At 35.1% G+C, this 26212-nt stretch overlaps 2 protein-coding genes across 2 annotated transcripts in view; both read left to right on the plus strand.

Moving 5' to 3' along the window:
• LOC142338350 (very long chain fatty acid elongase 4-like) overlaps window positions 1-26212 on the plus strand; it is a 115355-nt gene that overhangs the window by 71190 nt on the left and 17953 nt on the right. The gene's annotated exons all lie outside the window — the stretch shown is intronic.
• LOC142338036 (uncharacterized) lies at window positions 2194-5916 on the plus strand. The gene has a single exon (XM_075387668.1). The coding sequence runs from the start codon at window positions 2194-2196 to the stop codon at window positions 5914-5916; it is 3723 nt and encodes a 1240-aa protein (XP_075243783.1).

Raw genomic sequence — 26212 nt, forward strand, 5'->3', positions numbered from 1 at the left:
TAAGGTTCGGTAAGGCTTGGTAATGTTTGATCAGGTTCGGTAAGGTTTGGTAAGGTTCGGTAGTTTTGGTAAAGTACTGTATCAACGTTTTGGCAGGGTTTAGTACACTTTGGTAGGTAATTGTTAACCGGTAGTTAAATAAACAGGTTTCGGTCTTGAGATTTGGTTAACAATGCTACTAAAAGTGGCTAAATTAAATTCAAAGCTCTAGACCCACTCAACAAAACAGAGTTAATGGTTCTTACTCGAACCAGAAAATCAACAAGAGTTAAACATCAGGTAAGTTCTACGAGTTCAAAAACACCAGCAATGGGTGAAAACGAAGAATCCTCTGTTGATCCTCATTTGAAACACATTAAAAACCAAAAGCTAATGTTTGAAAGCGAAATTGAATCCTGCATCGAATTTGTTGTTTCAGGAATCGATTCCGGGGAGGACACGGAAACTCTAGAAGAAACATTGAGCGAAATTAAAGAGCTGCAAGAGAAACTCCACAACTCCGTTCAAGAGCTTTTGGACATCTCACCATCAGAAGACGCAGATACGCTCTGTTTTCAACTTAGCAAACTAAAATTCAAGATTCGAAAAACAACCGCTGCCCTCCGCAAACACAAAAAAGAAACTCAAAACGCAGAAGTAAGCAATGTTTCATCAGGCAACTTAAGGGTAACATTTGATAGTAGCAGCAGTAACCCAACCATTCTTAACACTAACAGGACCTCTACAAATTTCTCAGCATCCGCTGGGAACGAAGTGTCAGGTCAACTTTTTTCGTCGGACTCTGCAGCGCCCGCTAGCTCAGTTCACTCCAATTCCATTTCGCCGCCGGCTAAAATGGAATCCAATATTGGTTTCTCAACGGCTACTTCATCTGGAAATCCTGTTCACAGTGCCTTGTCTTCGGAACCGTTTCTTGCTAATTCAAACAGTAGTTCAGTCAACCAGGACACATCATTTCATGTTTCGAACAGCAATCCATCATGGAGATTCCTTTCCAATCAACAATTCTCAGATCCGTCGGCGTCCGCTACACTTGGCTCTGCTTCATATCAGAACCCCATCTCCATGTCCACTTGTTTCCAGAAATCTGTACCCAAGTTGCAGGCAACAAAATTTGATGGCAACCCACTCGACTGGATGAAGTGTTTCAGCATTTTTCAAGCCACAATAGATCGATCGCCTATGTCATTATCAGAAAAGATGATACATCTTCAATCGCTATTAACTGGAGAGGCAAAGCATTTAATAGATGGATACGGCTGCAACGGTAGTCTGTATGTCCCAGCGTTGAATCGTCTTGAGGAACACTTCGGAAACCCAAACCGGATAGTAAATGTCTTTCTTGATAAACTCTCGCAGTTCAAACCACCTAATCTGACTGTCCCTGAAAGTTATACCCAATTTTCAGCCTTTCTCTTGACCCTAGTGGATACATTTCAACAACTTGGATTCAATCACGACATCCATTCTACTACAAATCTCAATCAGGCATTAAATAAACTTCCGACACCAGTCCGCCTGGACTGGAACAAGTATGCCCTCGAAAAGTTTTCACTCCAGCCGTCTCTTAAAGACCTTTCTGATTGGTTATCAATCTACGCAAAGGCTTGTAGAGATTTGCCAGCGCCAATTTCCATAACACGACCCAGCCATGGAAGATCAAACTTTGCCCATAAACCATGGATTCAGAAAACTCAAAGTCCCTTGCCCTCATCTACGAGAACGACAAGCAATGGTCAACAAGGTGGCTCCTTTTCAGACGGTAACAAACAAGGCCCCTCCAGAACTGTTGTTTGCCCCAGTAATGAGACCTGTCAATATCTCTACAAATGTTCTCATTTCCAAACCCTCTCTCCTTTCGATCGGAGAGAACATGTCAAAAACTTAAAACTTTGCTTCAACTGCTTTGGCAGTCATCATGTTCAACATTGCAATTCAAAAAATGTTTGTCGAACTGGCAATTGTGGCCGAAAGCATCATACTCTGCTCCATGAGAGCTTTGGAGACAATAATCAGAGAGTGAAGCCGTCATCGGCCGTTAAATCCGTTCAATTACATGGAACAGGACAAGTAGCCCTTGTTCCGGTTGAACTTTCCAATGGTGTAAAAACTCTTGATACTTATGCGTATCTAGACAACGGAAGTTGTCAAAGCTTGCTGCTTACATCTGCAGCATCATAATTGGAGATTGACATGAACACAGTCGCTAAAATGCCTATCAGTGGCTACCATACAACTAGAGAAATAGACTGTTCTCAAGTTTCTGTCCAAATCAAGCCATACAGATCTCAGAATAGCTCAGTAGTTTCAATCGATGTGCTAGCAGTACAAGATCTCAATATGACACCAGTTAAAACCAGTGAGCTGAACAAACTTTGTAGTAAGTTTGATCACCTTAAACACATCATGTTTCCAAATGTCAAACAAAATCAAGTGTGTATAATCATTGGAATTGATAACCTTGAGCTAATCCACTACAATGAGATTGTTAAAGGCCCGAAAAACACACCTTGGGCTGTCAAGACACCATTAGGTTGGACTTGTGCCGGAAAGACCAACATAATTGCAGATGAGCAAAATCCAGTTCTCAAAACCCAAATTTGTTCCCATGGCCAATTGGACAACGAACTTTTCACTAAAGTTCAGGATTGGATGAAGATCGAAAATTATGGCATTGCATCCAAGAAAAAAGCACTGTCCAAGAACGATGAAAAGGCTTTGGAAATTTTACAATCCACAACCAGATTCAAGGATGGTCATTACGAAGTTGGTCTCTTGTGGAAAGAGAACGCAAAATTGCCGAATAACAGATGGCTCGCTGAGAAACAGTTGAAGCAGCTAAAAGCAAAGCTTTCCACAAAGCCAGTATTAAGAGAAAAATATGAAGAGACTTTGCAAAAGGACTTGCAAAACGGATATGTTGAAAAAATTGATCCTTGTACCGACAACACAAAGTCAATTTCTTATCTACCTCATCATCCGGTCTCAAACGAAAATAAGCCCGGAAAAATTCGACGGGTGACTAACGCATCCAGCATCTTTCAAGGCCAATCTCTCAACTCAAATCTGTTGAAAGGCCCGGACTTGCTCAGCAATCTTGTTGGGATTATTTTGCGTTTCAGAGAAAGTCATATCGCAATATCCGCTGACATTGAGCAAATGTTCATGCAAGTCAAAGTTGCTCCTTCAGACCGTTCATATCTTCGTTTCTGGTGGGATCACAATGGCAAAATAGAAGAATATGAATACACTAGCCACATATTTGGTGCAACGTCATCACCTTGCATTGCATCGTACGCTCTACGTCGCTCTGCAATAGATAATCAGAAACATTTTCCTGAGGTTTCCCATATTGTTGAACGCAATATCTACATGGACGATTTGTATATTTCCACTGACGACGTTGAAAAAGCTGTAAACATAATGAGCAGCACTAAAGCTTGCCTGTCTCTTGGGGGTTTTAACCTCACCAAATGGAATTCTAATTCGGCTGCGTTTTTGCAACAAGTCAGTAGGGATCAACTTTTAAACACAAACGAAGCTTCACCTCAAATGCAAAAGGTCCTCGGATTACCGTGGAATGCAAAAACAGACACTTATGTAATCGAGAAGAAACTTTTCAAGAAGTTTCCCTTGGATAACACTATGGTAACCCAAAGAAAACTTCTGCGGTTTGTCGCATCCATTTTTGACCCCCTAGGTTTTATAGCACCGCTCACCATCCGAGTTCGTAAAAGTCTACAGGCCGCCTGGAATCATGGACCAAAATGGGACAAACCATTGGACCTCAATGAATTTGCAGATCTAACTCAGCTGCAAAACGAACTACGGGAATTCCGCGAAATTTCAATACCTCGCTGTTTATTCATTAACAAAGCAATAAAGGAAACAGCTCTCCATACATTCTCAGACGCGTCGGAAAATGCACTCTCAGCAGTTTCGTATCTTAGGATTGAATACGTTGATGAAACCGTTCAAGTGAAATTCATCATGGGAAAAGCCCGCGTAGCTCCAATCAAAAGAATGACAATTCCAAATCTCGAGTTGCAAGCCGCAGTCTACGCAGCTCTGCTCGCACAATTCGTGACAGAAGAGCACGACATTCACATTAATGAAAAATTTTTCTGGTCCAATAGTACCAGAGTTCTTTATTGGCTCAGAACCCCAGAGATACGTCATCGCATATTTGTTGCTAACAGGTTGGCGAAGATACTTGATGTATCAACAGCACATGACTGGAATTACATCACCTCAGCTGACAATCCAGCCGATGATGGCTCAAGAGGCTATGAAGTTAAACAGATGAACTGCAGTTCTCGATGGCTCAACGGTCCTTCCTTTCTACAGTTACCAAAAAGTGACTGGCCAAGTCAGGACATCTTGAAAGCACGAAATTCAAACGTTCTCATCGTTCATGCGTTGCAAACCGATCTGCACTCAGCAATTCAATGTCCCATCGACATTGCACGCTTCAGCAATTGGAATCGTCTGGTTAGAGTTGCAGCATACTGCTTCTTCTTCCTCGATCGCTTGAAAAAACAGAGCAGTAGCTTATCGCTCGCACATCACACACTGGCTTACAAAAACCTCATCGGCGTTGCTCAAAGTCAGAACTTTGGAAGTGAGATTTTGTCTTTACAAAAAGGCAAGGAGATACTTTCGTCGAGCCCTCTAAAGACACTCTGTCCTTTTGTTAACGGAAAAAATGAACTCCGCGCCAAAGGTCGGCTGTCTAAGGCAATGGTCTTAGAAACTGCTCGCCATCCGTTAATTTTAGACGGGGTTAACCCAATCGTTAAGCTCCTCATCAAAAACACTCACGTGGTGAATAGTCACTCTGGTGTTGAACAAACACGTTCCTTTCTAATGGAATACTATTGGATTCTGAAATGCCGAGCTGTCGTTAGACAAACAATACGTCAGTGCATTCCCTGCCGAAGAATGGCTCAAGAAACTAGTCCACCTCAGATGTCAGATCTGCCCAGTGAACGTTTACCGCTACAAAATCACTTTGCGTTTGCCACAACAGGCCTGGACTTCATAGGTCCCTTTCCTATAAAACAGTGTGGTAAATTTGCTACCCGTTATATCCTTCTATTTTCATGCTTAGTTGTAAGAGCCGTTCACTTGGAAGTTGCTGAAAGTCTTTCTACAGATTCTACAATGAGTTGCATCCGCAGATTCATTAGCCGCTGCGGAAAACCAAAAATATTTTACTCTGACAACGGAAAATCTTTTGTCGGCTCTTGTTCCGAATTGAGAAAAGGAATAGAAGCTCTCAGATCCTCGCGAGAATTTGCATCTAAGCTCCACATCTTAGACGTAGATATCAATTGGAAATTTAACCCCCCTCTGGCTCCGCATTTTGGCGGCAGCTGGGAAAGATTAGTTCAAGTTTTCAAACTCTCCCTCTACAAAGTCATTGGCTCAAGAACGCTAACAGACGAAACGCTGTCGACATTCACTTGTGAAATTGAGTCCAACATGAATTCGCGACCATTGACGAATGTTTCTAGCGATATAAACGATCCACTCCCTTTAACTCCAAATAATTTCCTTTTGGGTAGACCCTCAATCAATCTCCCTTCAGGAGTCTTCTCTCAAAGCAAAGTAGCAGTTACTAAATCTTGGAAAACATCACAAATTCTAGCCCAACATTTTTGGAACCGATTTATTAGAGAGTATCTCCCTAACCAGCAGAAACGCTCTAAATGGCATAAAGTAAATCAGAATTTAAAAGTTCACGACTTAGTCTGGATTGTGGAAGATTTCACACCTCGTGGTCTCTGGCCTCTAGCAAAGGTAATTGAAGTGTATCCAGGCTCGGATAAAGTAGTTCGGTCAGTCAAAATAAAGACTGCATACGGTGAAAAGATCCGCCCCGTTCTCAAGCTAAGTAAAATTTCTGAAGAGTAAATTACATTCACATTCAACGGACAAATTCACATTTTAGCACTCAGCTTCCATAAATTCCTCCTGCAGAAATCTACACTATCGTTAATGTGCAGTCACATCACTTACTTGTCGATCAACATACGATTTAAAAAATCCAGTACGTTAAAAGGTCCTTCACTCTTGAGTGGTTATAGTTAGGTACAGGTAGGTACAAGCCGCAACAGGTAGAAATCTCGTTTTTTGCGCTGTGTAGAAAGTTGCTACACCGCAGCAACCTCCGCTTTGGCCTTTTCCGCTTGTGTCGCAATTTTTGGGTATTACAATTTTTTGCCTTTACCCGCTCCGTCAGTTGGAAACGCCGATTTTGAAAATCTTTTGCTTTGTTATCTCTTGTAACCATCTTTTTCTTCCCTCAGTTATTTTATCGGAATTATTTATTGGCTACAAAGTTTTTACCTAACAAAGCATCGTCTTTACGGAAGCCGACTATTCTTTGCAACCCTGCAAATGGGGCCGGCGATGTCATCAACATTGATGCCCAGTGGATTATTTGCCATATGTGCACTATTTACCATCTGTGCCCGATACTGATTCGACATGGTTAAGAAAAGTCATGCAAGTATTCAGCCATAACAACATCAGAAATCGTGAAGAACAGTCAATTTAACAAAAACTAGAAACTGGAAACTGATTAATTTATACTAAAGCAATGTAATCCTTTATTAATTCAATAATCAAATAAATCTCACAAAGTTCCTAAGGCGGCCAACGTAACACTATTATTTAGCACTGTAGGAGGACAATATTTGCAAGCTACGCAAAATTTAAGATCAACTTTTGCTTCATTAAGAGGAGAAATTCAATTCCCCTTATTCCCCTATTACCGCTCTGTCCTACATCGTCACCCCCCAAGATTACCCCATAATCCTACATTTCGGATAAATACCGGGGGTAAATATATGGGCATAAAAACAGGGGCATAAAATCTAACAATTCCCCCTTACTCCCCTTTGCCCCGCTAATCTTACGGTGTTTTACGCCCTAAAATTAAACCTATTATTACATCTTTTTGAGGGGTATTTTATGGAGCGTAAAAGCTAAAAATTTCTCCGATAAATTCACTCCTGACTTCCCCCATTACCCCCTAATCTACGTCGTTTTACCACAACGAAAAATTACCCCCAACACTTACATCATTTTGGACGTAATGGGGGGCTTATGTCGACACTGGACTTGGTTCTCACGAATACTTGTTGTTTTGAGCGCTATGAATCCATTGTAAGACTGCAGTCCAATGAGCCCCAATTAAAGAGTTGCTAAATCTATATTTGATTTTCCGAACAACTTAATATTTCTATCGGACAGCATATTCATCAGTACATCATTGATGTCAGATTCATGTCAGAGACCATCTATGCACTATTAAGGATATCTGCCTAAAACAGACCTTCAATGGTTAGGAAAATGAAATCACAAATCAAAAGTTATCAAAGCGAAACTGTCTCAAATGAACAAAAGAGCCAGAAATCTGAGAACTTATTTATGTATTTTAAAATTTTTTATTTTGTATCCTTTACTAAAGCAAATAAGCGAAAAAAATTCCTATGTAGTCTCAAGGCGGACTGTGGCGCCCAACGTGAGGCTCCAGAATGTCAAATTTGCCACCTTAGGAAACTTTGAGAGAATATTTTTCCTTATTTGAATAAATAAATGATGAAAGCTTTTAAGATAAACAAGTCAGTTCTCAGTTTTCATATTTTTCTATTTTGAATGATTTTCTTTGATACGCTTTCAGTTGTCACTTCCCTCACTTAACCATTGGGATTTCTTTTGGGTGGATACCTATAAAATTGCCTATATGATCTCTAATGGATCGGGCATCAAAGATGTTTTGATGACATAGCAGGGCCCATTTGCAGGGTTGCAAACAACAGTGAAGTCAGTCCATAAAGTTAGAGACGAAGCTTCCTTAAAATCAGTAAATCTAGTTGATATACTTTTTTTTGACTTGACGCACACTAATTACTTGTTCATTCGCGTATCCAATTTTTTTTTGTTAATGGATTACCGAGTTTGTATTTCAACAAAGCATCGTCTCTATATTTATGGATTGATTTTTCTATTCCTTGAAATCCTGTAAATGGGGCCAGCTGCTTCGTCAATAAAAAATTGAGCCCCGATTCCATAGTGACGCTCTCTTATGCTCCCTTATGATTCCATGCACTCCTATAAAAAATTTTTCATGGATAAATGTGTTTTTAAGATACGCTCTGACCTGAGTAAAAGTTTGATCCGATTATTAAGTCTCAACATTTGTTAATTAGTGATGAGAATTCAGGGTAGAAAAAAAATTTCCCCCAAGAAGTTGATCTAGGTCCCATCGTCTTCGCTTCTTCCTATGGAAGTACTGTTTGAGCAAATTGATGTTAATTATAACTTATCATGATGACACTGAGTTATTTTTAGAGCAAGCGGAAGTAAATCACGAAGCTTTTGAAAGGATTAGTAGTGGTTTAGGGAATTGCTTCACTAGCGCTAAGTTTCACTTTGATCTCATATAAAATTGTCAACACTTTGATTAGTTGAAACAAAAAACCTCGTTATAACATCGAACTTCCAATTGACGCCAGCTTCTTTGCTTATGTTAATTTTTTGTGCAAAAACTCCAATGACAGCTTTTCCTATTAAAAAAAATTCTCTTTGCTATTCTTTTAATGATGGTTTTCAAAATTCTACTCGATCAAAGATGCATTGTGTAAAAATTGTTGATCGATTTGTTTTGAATAATATTTCTTCTCGCGCTAGATTAAGTTATTGCAAATGGCTGTATTATGGGTTAACTGTCGCTCTTATATATAAAGTACAACGCATAATTAACTCAATATAAAGGCTGAGTTTTATCAATTTTTTTACATTGGTTTTTTCACATCGGTTCATCATCCGCCGAAAGTAGTTTTGGATCTTGGCAGTTCATTTTTTTGAAATAGTGTAACAAGATCTGAATCTTCAATTTGCAAAACAACTATTAACCTAAATACAGTTTTTATTGCTGTTTTTTTCTGTTGAAACAGCTTGCCTTTGGAATTTAATTAATGCCTCGTGAACTTTTAGATCGGAAAACAGAAAAAAAGATGCTTTTGTCTGGATATTAAAAGAATTTTTAAGTTTGCAAATTTTGTGTAGAGCTCTTATAATAATAATAATGATAATAATCATAATAATAATAATAATAATAATAATAATAATAATAATGATAACAATAAAAATAATAATAATAATAATAATAATAATAATAACAATAATAACAATAACAACAATAAAAAATAATAGTAATAATATTAAAATTAATAGTAACAATAAAAATAAAAATAAAGAAAAATTATTAAAAAAGTAATAATAATAATAATAGTAATAATAATAATAATAATAATAATAATAATAATAATAATAATAATAATAGGAGCAGCATAGGAGATAAATCACGAAGCTTTTGAAAAAATGAGTAGTAATTTCCAGAATTGGTTCACTGGCATTAAGTTTCGCTTTGCTCTCTAATAAAATTGTAAATATAATGATAAGAAGAAACAAAAAGCTGCATTATGACATTAAATGCTGCAACTCCAATGACAGCCTCTCCTAATCAAAAATGTTAGTTTTCTGCTGTTGATGTTAAGATGTTGTTCAAAAATTCTATTGGATCAGAGATATGTTGGGCAAAAACTGTTGATCGATTCGGTTTGACTTGTAGTTCTCTTGCCGCTAGATTCAGCTATTGCAACTGGTTGTATTATGGGTCAAATGTTGCCCTTAAACAGAAAGTACAGCGGATAATTATCTCAATAAAACGGTTGAGTTTTAGACTTTCCGCAACATCAAAATATTGACTTATTTTTTATTGTTTATTAACAGCCCAATGCTACCCAAAAAGCAGCATTTCCGCTGTAAAAAATTATCATTCTTCTTACATCGGTTCATCATCCGCGGAAAGTTCTCGTAGATATTGAGTGTTCATTCTTTGAAGCAATGTGACAAGATCTGAAGTTCAATTTTCAAAAAAAACTATTAACCTAAATACAGTTTTTCTTGCTGTTTTTTCTGTTGAAACAGCTTGCCTTTTGGAATTCAATTAATGCCTCGTGAAATTATATTTCGGAAAAACAGAAAAAAATGATGCCTTTGTCTGGATATTAAAAGCATTTTTAAGTTTGCAATTTTTGTATAGAACTCTATTAATAATAATAATAATAAAAATAATAATAATAATAATAATAATAATAATAATAATAATAATAATAATAATAATAATAGTAATAATAAATACAATAATAATAATAATGGTAACAATAAAAGCTTTTATTTGATACATTTGAAACTGCCCGCTGCAAGTTTGATTTCATGTTGAACTTAATTTGTCTGGGCAACATCTTTTCCTCTAAAGTAAGTCGATCGTTGCATCTTTCCCATTTGTGCATCGTTTGTGTCATTGTTTTTTTTTAGATAAACAGCATTTTTGATAGAATTATAATTTCTTATGAAATATCTGAATTGTTTAATAAAAAAACAAGAACTATAAGACAATTTTCTTATAGAGGCTGATAACAAGGAAGCAAAAGATGTGTTTAACACATGAAAAACCTAACTGCATCCTACTTAGATTTAGTGAAAACAATATTCTTTCTTAATATATCGGTGATAGCCTTGTTGACATAATGGGAATTAAAACTTTGAACAGTATTTTATGTTTTTGCTTTGTGTTTATAATCAGTACTCGGCCAATTTTTTTATTAATACTAGGCTATATTTTGGACACGCTACGTCATTTTCTCTGGAAATGACTGTACGTTGGAAATGGTGATAAATAAATTTTGATCATTGGATATCCTATGAAGTTTTTTGTAGACTTGGAGAAATCTTCCATCAAAGGGTTTTATCCATTTGTTTCAACAAGTGACGGCAAAAAAGAAACGCCCAATTTTCATTGCTCATCGAAAATTGAAAGTCAATTCTATCAGTTCACACTACGAAAATACTGGAAAGTCAGAAAAACAAATTTATCTTATTTAATAGGTTCTCAGGTGATTTCAATAAAAAGTTGAAAGAATTGATTGTGTCGTCATTATTAGTCCATTTATGCTGTAAAACATTCCGACACGTGAAATTTTTTAATTAATTTTTTCATTTAATTTCTGTCTCAACCTACTAAAAATTTTCGTAGATAAGTATGCTACTTAAGATACGTTCTGACCTGTGTAAAAATTTTATTTGAAAATTAGGTGTCAACAAAGGTTAATAAATGATGGGCATTCAGTGTCAAGAAAAAAGAAAACAAGTTTCCCCCAAGAAGTTGATCTAGGTGCCGTCGTCTTCGCTTCTTCTTATGGAAGTACTATTCGAGCAAATTGATGTTATATATAACTTATCCTGATGACACCGAGTTTATTTTTGTGGCTAGCGGAAATATATCACGAAACTTTTGAAAGGATTAGTAGTGGTTTGCAGAATTTGTTCACTAGCACTAAGATTCCCTTTGATCTCATATAAAATTGTAAACACTATGATGGCTTGAAAAAAAACCTTGTTATGACTTCGAACTCCCAATTGAAGCCAGCTTCTCTGATTATGTTAATTTTTTGTGCAAAAACTCCAATGACAGCCTTTCCTAATAAAAAAAATTCTCTTTGCTATTTTTGTTATGATGGTTTTCAAAATTCTCCTCGATCAGAGATGCATTGGGTAAAAATTGTTGATCGATTGGGTTTGAATAAAAGTTATTCTCCCGTTAGGTTAAGCTATTGCAAATGGCTGTATTATGGGTTAACTGTCGCTCTTATATATAAAGTACAACGCATAAATAACTCAATATAAAATCTCAGTTCTATCAGTTTTTTACATCGGTTTTTTTAGCATTGGTTCATTATCCGCGGAAAGTCATCTTGGCTCTTGGGAGTTCATTTTTTGGAATAATGTGACAAGATCTGAAGTTTCAATTTGCGAAAAAAACTACTAACTTAAATACAGTTCTTCTCGTTGTTCTTTCTGTTGAAACAGCTTAACTTTTGGTATTTAATTAATTCCTCGTGAACTTATATATCGGAAAAACAGAAAAAAAGATGCCTTTGTCTGGATATTAAAAGCATTTTCAAGTTTGCAAATTTTGTATAGAGCTCTAAAAATAAAAATGTTAATAATAATAAAAAAAATTAATAATAATAATAATAAAAATAATAATAATAATAAGAGTAATAATAAAAGGTTTCATTTGATAAATTTGAAACTGCCTGCTGCAAGTTTGATTTCAAGTTGAACTTAATTTGTCTGGGCAACATTTTTTCCTCTAAAGTAAGTCGATCGTTGCATCTTTCCCGTTTGTGCATCGTTTGTGTCATTGTTTTTTTTTTAGATAAACAGCATTTTTGATAGAATTATAATTTGTTATGAAACTTCTGAATTGCTTAATAAAAAAACAAGAACTATATGACAATTTTCTTATAGAGGCTGATAACAAGGAAGCATAAGATGTATTTAACACATTTCGTTTTTATTTTTGATATGAAAAACCTAATTGCATCCTTACTTGGATCTAGTGAAAACAATATTCTTTCTTAATATATCGGTAATAGCTTTGTTGATATAGTGGGCATTAAAACTTTGAACAGTTTTTTATGTTTTTGTTTTGTGTTTATTATCAGTACTCGGCCAATTTTTTTATTAATACTAGGCTACATTTTGGACACGCTACGTCATTTTCTCTGAAAATGATTGTACGTTGGAAATGGTGATATATAAATTTTGGTCTTTGGATATCTTACGATATTTTTTGTAGACTTGGAGAAATCTTCCATCAAAGGGTTTTATCCATTTGTTTCAACAAATAACAGCAAAAACAAAACGCCCAATTTGCCTTGCTTATCAAAAACTGAAAGTCAATTGTATCATTTCACACTACGAAAGTTCTGGAAAGTCAGAAAAACAAATTTATCTTAATGAATAGGTTCTCAGATGACTTCAATAAAAAGTTGAAAGAATTGATTGTGTCGTCATTATTAGTCCATTTTTGCTGTAAAACCTTCCGACACGTGAAATTTTTAAATTAAATTTTTCATTTAATTTCTGTCTCAACCTACTAAAAATTTTTGTAGATAATTATGCTACTTAAGGTACGTTCTGACCTGTGAAAAAATTTTATCTGAAAATTAGGTGTCAACAAATGTTAATCTATGATGAGCAATCAGTGTCAAAAAAATGAAACACAATTCCCCCAAGAAGTTGATCTAGGTGCCGTCGTCTTCACTTCTTCCTATGGAAATACTATTCGAGCAAATTGATGTTAATTACAACTTATCCTGATGACAATTTGTTCACTAGCTCTAATATTCTCTTTGATCTCATATAAAATTGTAAACACTATGATGGGTTGGAATAAAAAACCCTGTTATGACATCGAACTCCCAATTGACGCCAGTTTCTCTGATTATGTTAATTTTTTGTGCAAAAACTCCAATGACAGCCTTTCCTAATAAGAAAAATTCTCTTTGCTATTTTTGTTATGATGGTTTTCAAAATTCTCCTCGATCAGAGATGCATTGGGTAAAAATTGTTGATCACTTTGGTTTGAATAAATGTTCTTCTCCAGTTAGGTTAAGCTATTGCAAATGGCTGTATTATGGGTTAACTGTCGCTCTTATATAAAAAGTACAACCCATAATGAACTCAATATAAAGGCTCAGTTTCATCAGTTTTATACATCGGTTTTTTTAACATTGGTTTATCATCCACGGAAAGTCTTATTGGCTCTTGGGAGTTCATTTTTTGAAATAATGTGACAAGATCTGAAGTTTCAATTTGCCAAAAAATTTTTAACTTAAATACAGTTTTTCTTGCTGTTCTTTCTGTTGAAACAGCTTGCCTTATGGAATTTAATTAATGCCTCATGAACTTATATATCGGAAAAATAGAAAAAATGTCTGGATATTAACAGCATTTTTAAGTTTGCAAATTCTGTTTAGAGCTCTAATAATAATGATAGAAAAAAAATATTATTAAAAATCTTAATAACTAAATTAATAATAGTAATGATAATAATAAAAATAAAAAATAATTAAAATAAAGTAAGAATAATAATAATAAGAATAATAATAAAAATAACAATAAAAGTATTAAAAATAATAATAACAATCATAATAATCTTAATATTAATAATAATAATAATAATAATAATAAAAATAATAATAATGATAATAATAATAATAATAATAATAATAATAATAATAATAATAATAATAACTGCTTTATTTGATACATATGAAACTGCCTGCTCTGAGTTTGATTTCAAATTTAAACGTGATTTGTCTGAGCAACCTGTTTCCCTCTCAAGCAAGTTATGTTCTTATGATGCATTGGTGATCAGGTTCAAAAACACCGATTTTTTTTGCAATTGGGTATTGATACAGCTTTTATGTGGCTTCCTCACTAGGCTCAAGTAATGCTGTAATATTTTGTTGTATAATTTTCTCAAGGTAAACTGTGTTTTAATGTGATTAGCTCAACACTGTTACATCAAATCAAATGGCTCCTCGGAACATTTTTAAAAAATCATTATGCGTTTTTTCAGAGCCATTACGTTTTCATTTTTCAGAGCAACCATCCAATTTGTAGATGGTTATCAATTTCAAACAATTGCTTGCATTCTAATAAAACAACTTGGTTCTCTTCTATGCCTGCATCCTGTCTACTGTTCTCCATGAAAAGGTTGTATCCATTTGTTGCCACCAATAACTGCAAAAAAGAAAAGACCATTTTTCATTGATTATCGAAAAATGAAAGTCAATTTTATCAGTTCACACTACGAAAGTTCCAGAAGCTCAGAAAATAAAATATATCTAAATGAGTATGTTCTCAAAACTTTTCAACAAAAAATGAAAGAAATTATTGTCCCGTCATTGTTAGTACATTTTCGCTGTAAAATACACCGACACTAAAATTTTAGAAGATAAACATGGTATTCATGATACGTTCCGATTTGTGTAAAAATTTTATCTGATAAAGAGATGTCAAAAGGTGTTAATTAAGGATGAGCATTCAAGGTCAAGCAAAATGAAATAGAGTTTCTCCCAAAAACTTGATCTAGCTGCCGTCGTCTTCACCTTCTCCTATGGAAGTACTATTCGAGCAAAATGATGTTATTTATTACTTATGTTGGTGACATCAAAATCATTTTGGCAGCAAGAGAAGATAAATCACAAAACTTTTGAAAAGATGAGTAGTTATTTCCAGAAATGATTCACCGGCGCTAAGTTTCGCTTTGCTCTCTAATAAAGTTGTAGATATGATTATAAGGAGAAGCCAAAAGCTGCATTATGACAGCAAATGATGCAACTCCAATAACAGCCTCTCCTAGTCAAAAAAATAACTTTCTGCTGTTGATGTTATGATGTTATGATGTTGTTCAAAAATTCTACTAATTCATTTTACTACGAGATATATTGGGCAAAATCTGTTGATCGATTCGGTTTGACTGGTAGTTCTCTTGTCGTTAGGTTCAGCTATTTCAACTGGTTTTTTTATTGGTCTGTTGTTGCTCTTATATAGAAAGTACAACGCATAATTAACTCAGTATAACGGCTCAGTTATAGACTTTCCCCAACATCAACTTATCGGTTTAATTTTATTATTTATTAACAGCCCAATGCTACCCATAAAACAGATTTTCCGCTGTAAAAAAATCGTTTGGTTCGTCTTAGATCGCTTCATCATCCGCGATTTGTTCTCGTAGATCTTGAGTGTTCATTTTTTTTGAAATACTTTGGCGAGATCTGAATCTTCATTTTCCAAAAAAAAAATGTTTGCTTAAATACGATCAATTTTGCTGTTCTTTTTGAAGAAAAATTTGCCTTTTGCAGTTTTACTAATCCCTCGCAAGCTTGAATACAGAAAAAACAGAAAACATGTCTTTGTTTTGATATCAAAAGCATTTTGGAGATTGCAAATTTTGTGTAAAGCTGTAATAAAAATAATAGTAAAAATAAAAATAATAATAATAATAATAATAATAATAATAATAATAATAATAATAATAATTTTGGAGACTGCAAATTTTGTGTAAAGCTGTAATAATAATAATAGTAATAATAATAACAGTAATAATAATAAAAATAATAATAATAATAAAAATAAAAACAATAATAATCATAATAATAATAATAATAATAATAATAATAATAATAATAATAATAATAATAATAATATTAATAATAATAATAATAATAATAATAATAAAAACATTAGTAATATTAATAAAAATTTTAAAAATAATAAAAAGAGTATTAATAATAAGAATGATAATAATATTAATAAAATAATAAGAATAATAGTAATAATAATAATAATAGTAATAATAGTAATAATAATAATAATAATAATAATAATAATAATAATAATAATAATAATAATAATAATAATGATAATAATGATAATAATAATAGTATTAAAAATAATAATAATCATAATAATAATAATAATAATAATAACAATAACAGTAATAATAATATTATTAATAATAAAAATAATACTAATGATAATAGAAAAAATAGTGATAATAATAATAATTAAAAAAAAATTATAAAGGCTCTTGTTTGATACATTTGAAACTGCATGCCGCAAATTAGACTTCACAGTTGAATTTGATTTCTCAAGGCAATCCATATTTCTCTAAATTAAGTCGATCGCTGCATCATTTCCTTTTGTGCACCGTCAGTAAATTGTGCAACCTCCAGTTGGAGAGAATGTGTCATTACACAGTAAGTATTTTCATAACAGTAAAGCACGTGCGTCTGTGGCTTGCAAAAAATATCGTACCAGAAGAGCTTGGCTGTAATTTAATAAAACTGTCATTAATTTTACAGATAACCAGCATTTTTGTGAGAATTGTAAACTGTTGTAAAAAGTGTGAATTATTTGATGTAAAAAAGCAAGAACTTCATATCAATTTTCTAATGGAGGTTGATAACAATGAAGCTTGAAATATATTTAACACAAAATGTAATTTGTTTTGATATGGATAATTTAATTGCATTTTTATTTGGATTTAGAAAAAACAAAATATATTCTGAAAATATCTCTAATAGCATAGTTGTTGTTTTTGTTTAAATTCTCTGCTATTGCTGAAGGGATTCTCTACCGGGTTTAGTCCTAATACGTTGTCCCTTTAATCTTTCATGTTGGACAACCATATGCTCATAGCCAGGTACAAGGATTGATCTTCGAATAATTTCTTTTAATAAAACTCTGCTCAGTTTCATCTGTTCAGTCCAGTTTAATTTAGGATATCGAAGCTGTTTTGTTTCTTGTTCACTAGTCCACACCTCTTGAAGACAAATTCACCAAACAATTTTTCGTTCTAGATTGAGTTAGTTTGAGCAATTTTCTTTTCCGAGTGGTGAGCGGAATTTCTTGAGGCAGTTTGTGGTACTAGTTGTTTGTGCTCTGAGGGATATGAGAGAGGAAAAGTATATCATTAATTTGTACAAACATCGGCATTGGTAAAATTTTGAGTAGCGGTAGGTTGTTTCCATTGGACTCATAAGGAGAACCATTTTCTGCTCGCCTCTGAAAAAAATCTAGACTTCTCGTCATTCTCCTTAAAACATCGGCGCATAATTGGGAGAATTAGTGATTTATAGAGCCCTAATTTCACAAGAGGAAACATTTGTTTCGGAGAGTACAAAACTATGTTCTTTATCAGAGTTGTTGTTCGAAGTGACTATTCCAAGTGACATCAGATGTAACTATTACTCCAAGGTCTTTGATTTTTTCTCCTGCTATATAGATTAGAGTTTGCGACTGAAAGGTTCATGTTTTTGCCGTGCAGTTTAAGTTTATTGCATATGTCATTAGCCAATGACTTTTTTTCCGTAGCCCATTTGTCGAGGGATGTCAGGTCTGTTTATATCTCAAGCTGGATCTTGTTCACTGTGAAGATTTTTAGGTCAGCGGCAACAATGAAAGGCTGCTAATTTTCTGAGTTTCGTGTAAATTGTTTATAAAGAAACAAAACAGGAGCGGGACAAGAATAGAACTTTGTGGAACTCCAACTGTGACGTACATTCTGGTGAAATTGGTAGTACCAACGCGTTCAACTTGAGATTGGTCCTCCAAGTAATCAGACAGTATCTTCAACATGCAACCTCCGACTCCCATTCCAGCAATCTTCTTGATGAGTTCAAAGTGCGGAACACGGTCCATCGCTTTAGAGAAGTCTGTGCAGAAAGCCACTACATCATCTTGCGAGTTATTTTTCATCGCAAAGTGGATATGCTACAAAAACGAGAGCATGATTGTCCGCACTGATCTGTTTGTCACAAATCCATGTTGCTGATTGTTAAAGAATTGGCAGAGGGGCTCGTAGATGCAGTGTTCAAAGGTTTTGCTGTCAATATTGAGTATCAAAGGTTTTGCTGTCAATATTGTCAAGATACAAGACTTCAGTTGCTCACCAGGATTTTTTACTTATTGGTACAGCCAAGGCTTTTTCCCAAGCTTTGGACAGTTTTCTTGGTTTTTGATGTTTTTAAAAACTGTATTTATAATGTTCGTCATTTTCACATCCGCTGCTTGATAGAAATATGCGGAGTGTTGTTTGGACACCTAGATTGAGTGGTCTCTAGAGAACGGAGAAATTTTTGGATTTTAGTTTGGAGAATCTCAAATTCAAGGTATCAGGGTATTAAGACTTGATGTCTTGCACGTTGAATTTTTTTAGGCGAGAATACAGAAAGGAAGTAGTTGTTTAACTTGTTTGACTTTTCTTCTATTTGCCCATTCGTCCTTTTTACCATTTGTCATTTTGTTCAATAATGAGGCCTACTTATTCAATTGTCTCAATTGCTTGAAAATTCTTTCCATTTGTCCATTCATCCTTTTTACCATTTGTCATTTTAATCAATAATGAGGCCTATTTATTTAAGTGTCTCAATTGCTTGAAAGTTCTTTCGGGTTTGTTTGAATACCTTCTCTTTTAGTCAAATTTGTCCAACTCACAGCATTGTTAGACTAAGTGCCGCAACTTCGCGACTGCCTTTTGACGGTGCGACGTCGGTTTAGTGATGAGAGGTCATTTTTATGTCCAAAACTTTTTCATCAAATTAGATGTAGAAGGTTGAACCATGGTGGCAGCTGCTGATGTTGTTTTGTCCTCCCTGGGGGAAACATTTCGAGACGATTTCTTCGAGTATTTTTCAAGTTTTTGATACATATTGCTAATAATAGTAAAGCATGTTGGGACAAAAGGCAAGCGTTTCATCAGTTCGGCTATTCCTTCGTAGTTTGTTTTAGTAAAGTTTCTGTTGTGCCCACTACAGTATTCAACGTTTGGTATGGTAATTCAGGATGCTTTTGGTCACTTTGATAGCTTTTGGGGACACTTTGAGGACACTTTGATAGCTTTTGGTCAGTGCAGTCGTATCTTTAGCAGAATTTTCGTCAATTTCTGTAAAGAGATTGCATCTTTTGTGATATTCTACTCCAGCATATTTGGGTGACATGTGGGGAACTCTTCGGCTTGTTCCAGCATTTGTTTGTCGAAAATCTAAAAGAATTTTTTCTCTTCTGGGTCCTGTGTATCGTAAATGTTCCAATTGACTGCAGACAGATTAAAGTCTCCACAAATCGGTCTTAGCACAGTTTTTGGTAAACATTGATGATGCTTCTGTACTTCGTTGGCGAGTAACGGAACAGTTGATTGTAAATGAACTGAGATGCTTTTTGACGGCAATGGGAGTCCCTCAATGTTCATGGTTCGAGGTATTCTCGGTGAGGGGTCTGTCCGCTCAGTAGATGTCGTAATCATCAAGTAAAAGCTCCGATGTTTCTAAGTTTTCGTTTCACCATGTTTCAGAAAAGCATAGTGTTTTGTATTCTCGCAACAAAAAAGATTTACATAATTTATTTCTTCGTTCGAAATTCATGAAACTTCTCGCATTCAGTAACAAAGTGTTTAGATAGGTTAGTCATTACTCGTTCCCCCGGCTTTGGAGCTGGTGTTAAGATTTAGTATTTGGTTGTCACTGAAAAAAATCAAATGTCAAAGTTTTAGATTCTACCGAGGATTTCCGCTGTCCATCAGTTCTCTTCTTTTTATCAGACATAGATTTTTTTAAATTGAGTTGTCTTTGTTCAGAGCAATTAAGGGATAAATACTCAATTTTTAAATCGGTTTTCGACACTCTTTGCTATCACCAGTCCAGCTTCGTGTTCATTGTTTTGGGGTCACTTATACCGTTCGGGGCTTTCGTCTATCCTAGGAAAAGTTTCCGAGCCCTTTAAGCTCCATGATTTTGCCTTGGACTCCAAGAGTTTGCAGGATTGAGTTAATTTTTTCATGAGTAAGTAGAAGGTTTGCGGATTTTGATTTTTGTAGATTCTCTTGATTCCTTGCACGCGAAGACTGTTTGTGATGTTGGGTTTTCTGCTATGTTTTGTTCGGTTGTTTTGGGCACCTATATCGGGCATGGCAATTATCCCTCTATATGTTATGCACGGCCACTGCCGCATACCTTTTTGAAAATTTCTCGCAAGATTTCTTACACAACTTTTCAATTATCGTTTCTACCACTTTAATTAATTTTATCTCCGGTTTTTAAAATTTTTTCACACAGTTGATTTTTTTCTTTTTTTCGTCAACTCAAACAATGGTTCTACATCTGGTGACTTCCTCTTGTTCTTTTTTCCACGCAATCGTTGCAGAAGCTAAGACTAAGCATTTTTGTGAGAATTGTAAACTGTTGTAAAAAGTGTGAATTATTTGATGTAAAAAAGCAAGAACTTCATATCAATTTTCTAATCGAGGTTGATAACAATGAAGCTTGAAATATATTTAACACAAAATGTAATTTGTTTTGATATGGATAATTTAATTGCATTTTTATTTGGATTTAGAAAAAACAAAATATATTCTGAAAATATCTCTAATAGCATAGTTGTTGTTTTTGTTTAAATTCTCTGCTATTGCTGAAGGGATTCTCTACCGGGTTTAGTCCTAATACGTTGTCCCTTTAATCTTTCATGTTGGACAACCATATGCTCATAGCCAGGTACAAGGATTGATCTTCGAATAATTTCTTTTAATAAAACTCTGCTCAGTTTCATCTGTTCAGTCCAGTTTAATTTAGGATATCGAAGCTGTTTTGTTTCTTGTTCACTAGTCCACACCTCTTGAAGACAAATTCATCAAACAATTTTTCGTTCTAGATTGAGTTAGTTTGAGCAATTTTCTTTTCCGAGTGGTGAGCGGAATTTCTTGAGGCAGTTTGTGGTACTAGTTGTTTGTGCTCTGAGGGATATGAGAGAGGAAAAGTATATCATTCATTTGTACAAACATCGGCATTGGTAAAATTTTGAGTAGCGGTAGGTTGTTTCCATTGGACTCATAAGGAGAACCATTTTCTGCTCGCCTCTGAAAAAAATCTAGACTTCTCGTCATTCTCCTTAAAACATCGGCGCATAATTGGGAGAATTAGTGATTTATAGAGCCCTAATTTCACAAGAGGAAACATTTGTTTCGGAGAGTACAAAACTATGTTCTTTATCAGAGTTGTTGTTCGAAGTGACTATTCCAAGTGACATCAGATGTAACTATTACTCCAAGGTCTTTGATTTTTTCTCCTGCTATATAGATTAGAGTTTGCGACTGAAAGGTTCATGTTTTTGCCGTGCAGTTTAAGTTTATTGCATATGTCATTAGCAAATGACTTTTTTTGCCGTAGCCCATTTGTCGAGGGATGTCAGGTCTGTTTATATCTCAAGCTGGATCTTGTTCACTGTGAAGATTTTTAGGTCAGCGGCAACAATGAAAGGCTGCTAATTTTCTGAGTTTCGTGTAAGTTGTTTATAAAGAAACAAAACAGGAGCTGGACAAGAATAGAAATTTGTGGAACTCCAACTGTGACGTACATTCTGGTGAAATTGGTAGTACCAACGCGTTCAACTTGAGATTGGTCCTCCAAGTAATCAGACAGTATCTTCAACATGCAACCTCCGACTCCCATTCCAGCAATCTTCTTGATGAGTTCAAAGTGCGGAACACGGTCCATCGCTTTAGAGAAGTCTGTGCAGAAAGCCACTACATCATCTTGCGAGTTATTTTTCATCGCAAAGTGGATATGCTACAAAAACGAGAGCATGATTGTCCGCACTGATCTGTTTGTCACAAATCCATGTTGCTGATTGTTAAAGAATTGGCAGAGGGGCTCGTAGATGCAGTGTTCAAAGGTTTTGCTGTCAATATTGAGTATCAAAGGTTTTGCTGTCAATATTGTCAAGATACAAGACTTCAGTTGCTCACCAGGATTTTTTACTTATTGGTACAGCCAAGGCTTTTTCCCAAGCTTTGGACAGTTTTCTTGGTTTTTGATGTTTTTAAAAACTGTATTTATGATGTTCGTCATTTTCACATCCGCTGCTTGATAGAAATATGCGGAGTGTTATTTGGACCCCTAGATTGAGTGGTCTCTAGAGAACGGAGAAATTTTTGGATTTTAGTTTGGAGAATCTCAAAATCAAGGTATCAAGGTATTAGGACTTGATGTCTTGCACGTTGAATTTTTTTAGGCGAGAATACAGAAAGGAAGTAGTTGTTTAACTTGTTTGACTTTTCTTCTATTTGCCCATTCGTCCTTTTTACCATTTGTCATTTTGTTCAATAATGAGGCCTACTTATTCAATTGTCTCAATTGCTTGAAAATTCTTTCCATTTGTCCATTCATCCTTTTTACCATTTGTCATTTTAATCAATAATGAGGCCTATTTATTCAAGTGTCTCAATTGCTTGAAAGTTCTTTCGGGTTTGTTTGAATACCTTCTCTTTTAGTCAAATTTGTCCAACTCACAGCATTGTTAGACTAAGTGCCGCAACTTCGCGACTGCCTTTTGACGGTGCGACGTCGGTTTAGTGATGAGAGGTCATTTTTATGTCCAAAACTTTTTCATCAAATTAGATGTAGAAGGTTGAACCATGGTGGCAGCTGCTGATGTTGTTTTGTCCTCCCTGGGGGAAACATTTCGAGACGATTTCTTCGAGTATTTTTCAAGTTTTTGATACATATTGCTAATAATAGTAAAGCATGTTGGGACAAAAGGCAAGCGTTTCATCAGTTCGGCTATTCCTTCGTAGTTTGTTTTAGTAAAGTTTCTGTTGTGCCCACTACAGTATTCAACGTTTGGTATGGTAATTCAGGATGCTTTTGGTCACTTTGATAGCTTTTGGGGACACTTTGAGGACACTTTGATAGCTTTTGGTCAGTGCAGTCGTATCTTTAGCAGAATTTTCGTCAATTTCTGTAAAGAGATTGCATCTTTTGTGATATTCTACTCCAGCATATTTGGGTGACATGTGGGGAACTCTTCGGCTTGTTCCAGCATTTGTTTGTCGAAAATCTAAAAGAATTTTTTCTCTTCTGGGTCCTGTGTATCGTAAATGTTCCAATTGACTGCAGACAGATTAAAGTCTCCACAAATCGGTCTTAGCACAGTTTTTGGTAAACATTGATGATGCTTCTGTACTTCGTTGGCGAGTAACGGAACAGTTGATTGTAAATGAACTGAGATGCTTTTTGACGGCAATGGGAGTCCCTCAATGTTCATGGTTCGAGGTATTCTCGGTGAGGGGTCTGTCCGCTCAGTAGATGTCGTAATCATCAAGTAAAAGCTCCGATGTTTCTAAGTTTTCGTTTCACCATGTTTCAGAAAAGCATAGTGTTTTGTATTCTCGCAACAAAAAAGATTTACATAATTTATTTCTTCGTTCGAAATTCATGAAACTTCTCGCATTCAGTAACAAAGTGTTTAGATAGGTTAGTCATTACTCGTTCCCCCGGCTTTGGAGCTGGTGTTAAGATTTAGTATTTGGTTGTCACTGAAAAAAATCAAATGTCAAAGTTTTAGATTCTACCGAGGATTTCCGCTGTCCATCAGTTCTCTTCTTTTTATCAGACATAGATTTTTTTAAATTGAGTTGTCTTTGTTCAGAGCAATTAAGGGATAAATACTCAATTTTTAAATCGGTTTTCGACACTCTTTGCTATCACCAGTCCAGCTTCGTGTTCATTGTTTTGGGGTCACTTATACCGTTCGGGGCTTTCGTCTATCCTAGGAAAAGTTTCCGAGCCCTTTAAGCTCCATGATTTTGCCTTGGACTCCAAGAGTTTGCAGGATTGAGTTAATTTTTTCATGAGTAAGTAGAAGGTTTGCGGATTTTGATTTTTGTAGATTCTCTTGATTCCTTGCACGCGAAGACTGTTTGTGATGTTGGGTTTTCTGCTATGTTTTGTTCGGTTGTTTTGGGCACCTATATCGGGCATGGCAATTATCCCTCTATATGTTATGCACGGCCACTGCCGCATACCTTTTTGAAAATTTCTCGCAAGATTTCTTACACAACTTTTCAATTATCGTTTCTACCACTTTAATTAATTTTATCTCCGGTTTTTAAAATTTTTTCACACAGTTGATTTTTTTCTTTTTTTCGTCAACTCAAACAATGGTTCTACATCTGGTGACTTCCTCTTGTTCTTTTTTCCACGCAATCGTTGCAGAAGCTAAGACTAAGCATTTTTGTGAGAATTGTAAACTGTTGTAAAAAGTGTGAATTATTTGATGTAAAAAAGCAAGAACTTCATATCAATTTTCTAATCGAGGTTGATAACAATGAAGCTTGAAATATATTTAACACAAAATGTAATTTGTTTTGATATGGATAATTTAATTGCATTTTTATTTGGATTTAGAAAAAACAAAATATATTCTGAAAATATCTCTAATAGCATAGTTGTTGTTTTTGTTTAAATTCTCTGCTATTGCTGAAGGGATTCTCTACCGGGTTTAGTCCTAATACGTTGTCCCTTTAATCTTTCATGTTGGACAACCATATGCTCATAGCCAGGTACAAGGATTGATCTTCGAATAATTTCTTTTAATAAAACTCTGCTCAGTTTCATCTGTTCAGTCCAGTTTAATTTAGGATATCGAAGCTGTTTTGTTTCTTGTTCACTAGTCCACACCTCTTGAAGACAAATTCATCAAACAATTTTTCGTTCTAGATTGAGTTAGTTTGAGCAATTTTCTTTTCCGAGTGGTGAGCGGAATTTCTTGAGGCAGTTTGTGGTACTAGTTGTTTGTGCTCTGAGGGATATGAGAGAGGAAAAGTATATCATTCATTTGTACAAACATCGGCATTGGTAAAATTTTGAGTAGCGGTAGGTTGTTTCCATTGGACTCATAAGGAGAACCATTTTCTGCTCGCCTCTGAAAAAAATCTAGACTTCTCGTCATTCTCCTTAAAACATCGGCGCATAATTGGGAGAATTAGTGATTTATAGAGCCCTAATTTCACAAGAGGAAACATTTGTTTCGGAGAGTACAAAACTATGTTCTTTATCAGAGTTGTTGTTCGAAGTGACTATTCCAAGTGACATCAGATGTAACTATTACTCCAAGGTCTTTGATTTTTTCTCCTGCTATATAGATTAGAGTTTGCGACTGAAAGGTTCATGTTTTTGCCGTGCAGTTTAAGTTTATTGCATATGTCATTAGCAAATGACTTTTTTTGCCGTAGCCCATTTGTCGAGGGATGTCAGGTCTGTTTATATCTCAAGCTGGATCTTGTTCACTGTGAAGATTTTTAGGTCAGCGGCAACAATGAAAGGCTGCTAATTTTCTGAGTTTCGTGTAAGTTGTTTATAAAGAAACAAAACAGGAGCTGGACAAGAATAGAAATTTGTGGAACTCCAACTGTGACGTACATTCTGGTGAAATTGGTAGTACCAACGCGTTCAACTTGAGATTGGTCCTCCAAGTAATCAGACAGTATCTTCAACATGCAACCTCCGACTCCCATTCCAGCAATCTTCTTGATGAGTTCAAAGTGCGGAACACGGTCCATCGCTTTAGAGAAGTCTGTGCAGAAAGCCACTACATCATCTTGCGAGTTATTTTTCATCGCAAAGTGGATATGCTACAAAAACGAGAGCATGATTGTCCGCACTGATCTGTTTGTCACAAATCCATGTTGCTGATTGTTAAAGAATTGGCAGAGGGGCTCGTAGATGCAGTGTTCAAAGGTTTTGCTGTCAATATTGAGTATCAAAGGTTTTGCTGTCAATATTGTCAAGATACAAGACTTCAGTTGCTCACCAGGATTTTTTACTTATTGGTACAGCCAAGGCTTTTTCCCAAGCTTTGGACAGTTTTCTTGGTTTTTGATGTTTTTAAAAACTGTATTTATGATGTTCGTCATTTTCACATCCGCTGCTTGATAGAAATATGCGGA

The sequence above is a fragment of the Convolutriloba macropyga genome, chromosome 4 (genome assembly GCF_964194025.1).
Source record: "Convolutriloba macropyga chromosome 4, txConMacr16.3, whole genome shotgun sequence".
NCBI classification, from domain to species: domain Eukaryota; kingdom Metazoa; phylum Xenacoelomorpha; order Acoela; family Convolutidae; genus Convolutriloba; species Convolutriloba macropyga.

Bases quoted from the DNA above. Each gene is read 5' to 3' on its own strand.
- LOC142338036 (XM_075387668.1), top strand. From the start codon at position 2,194: ATGAACACAGTCGCTAAAATGCCTATCAGTGGCTACCATACAACTAGA.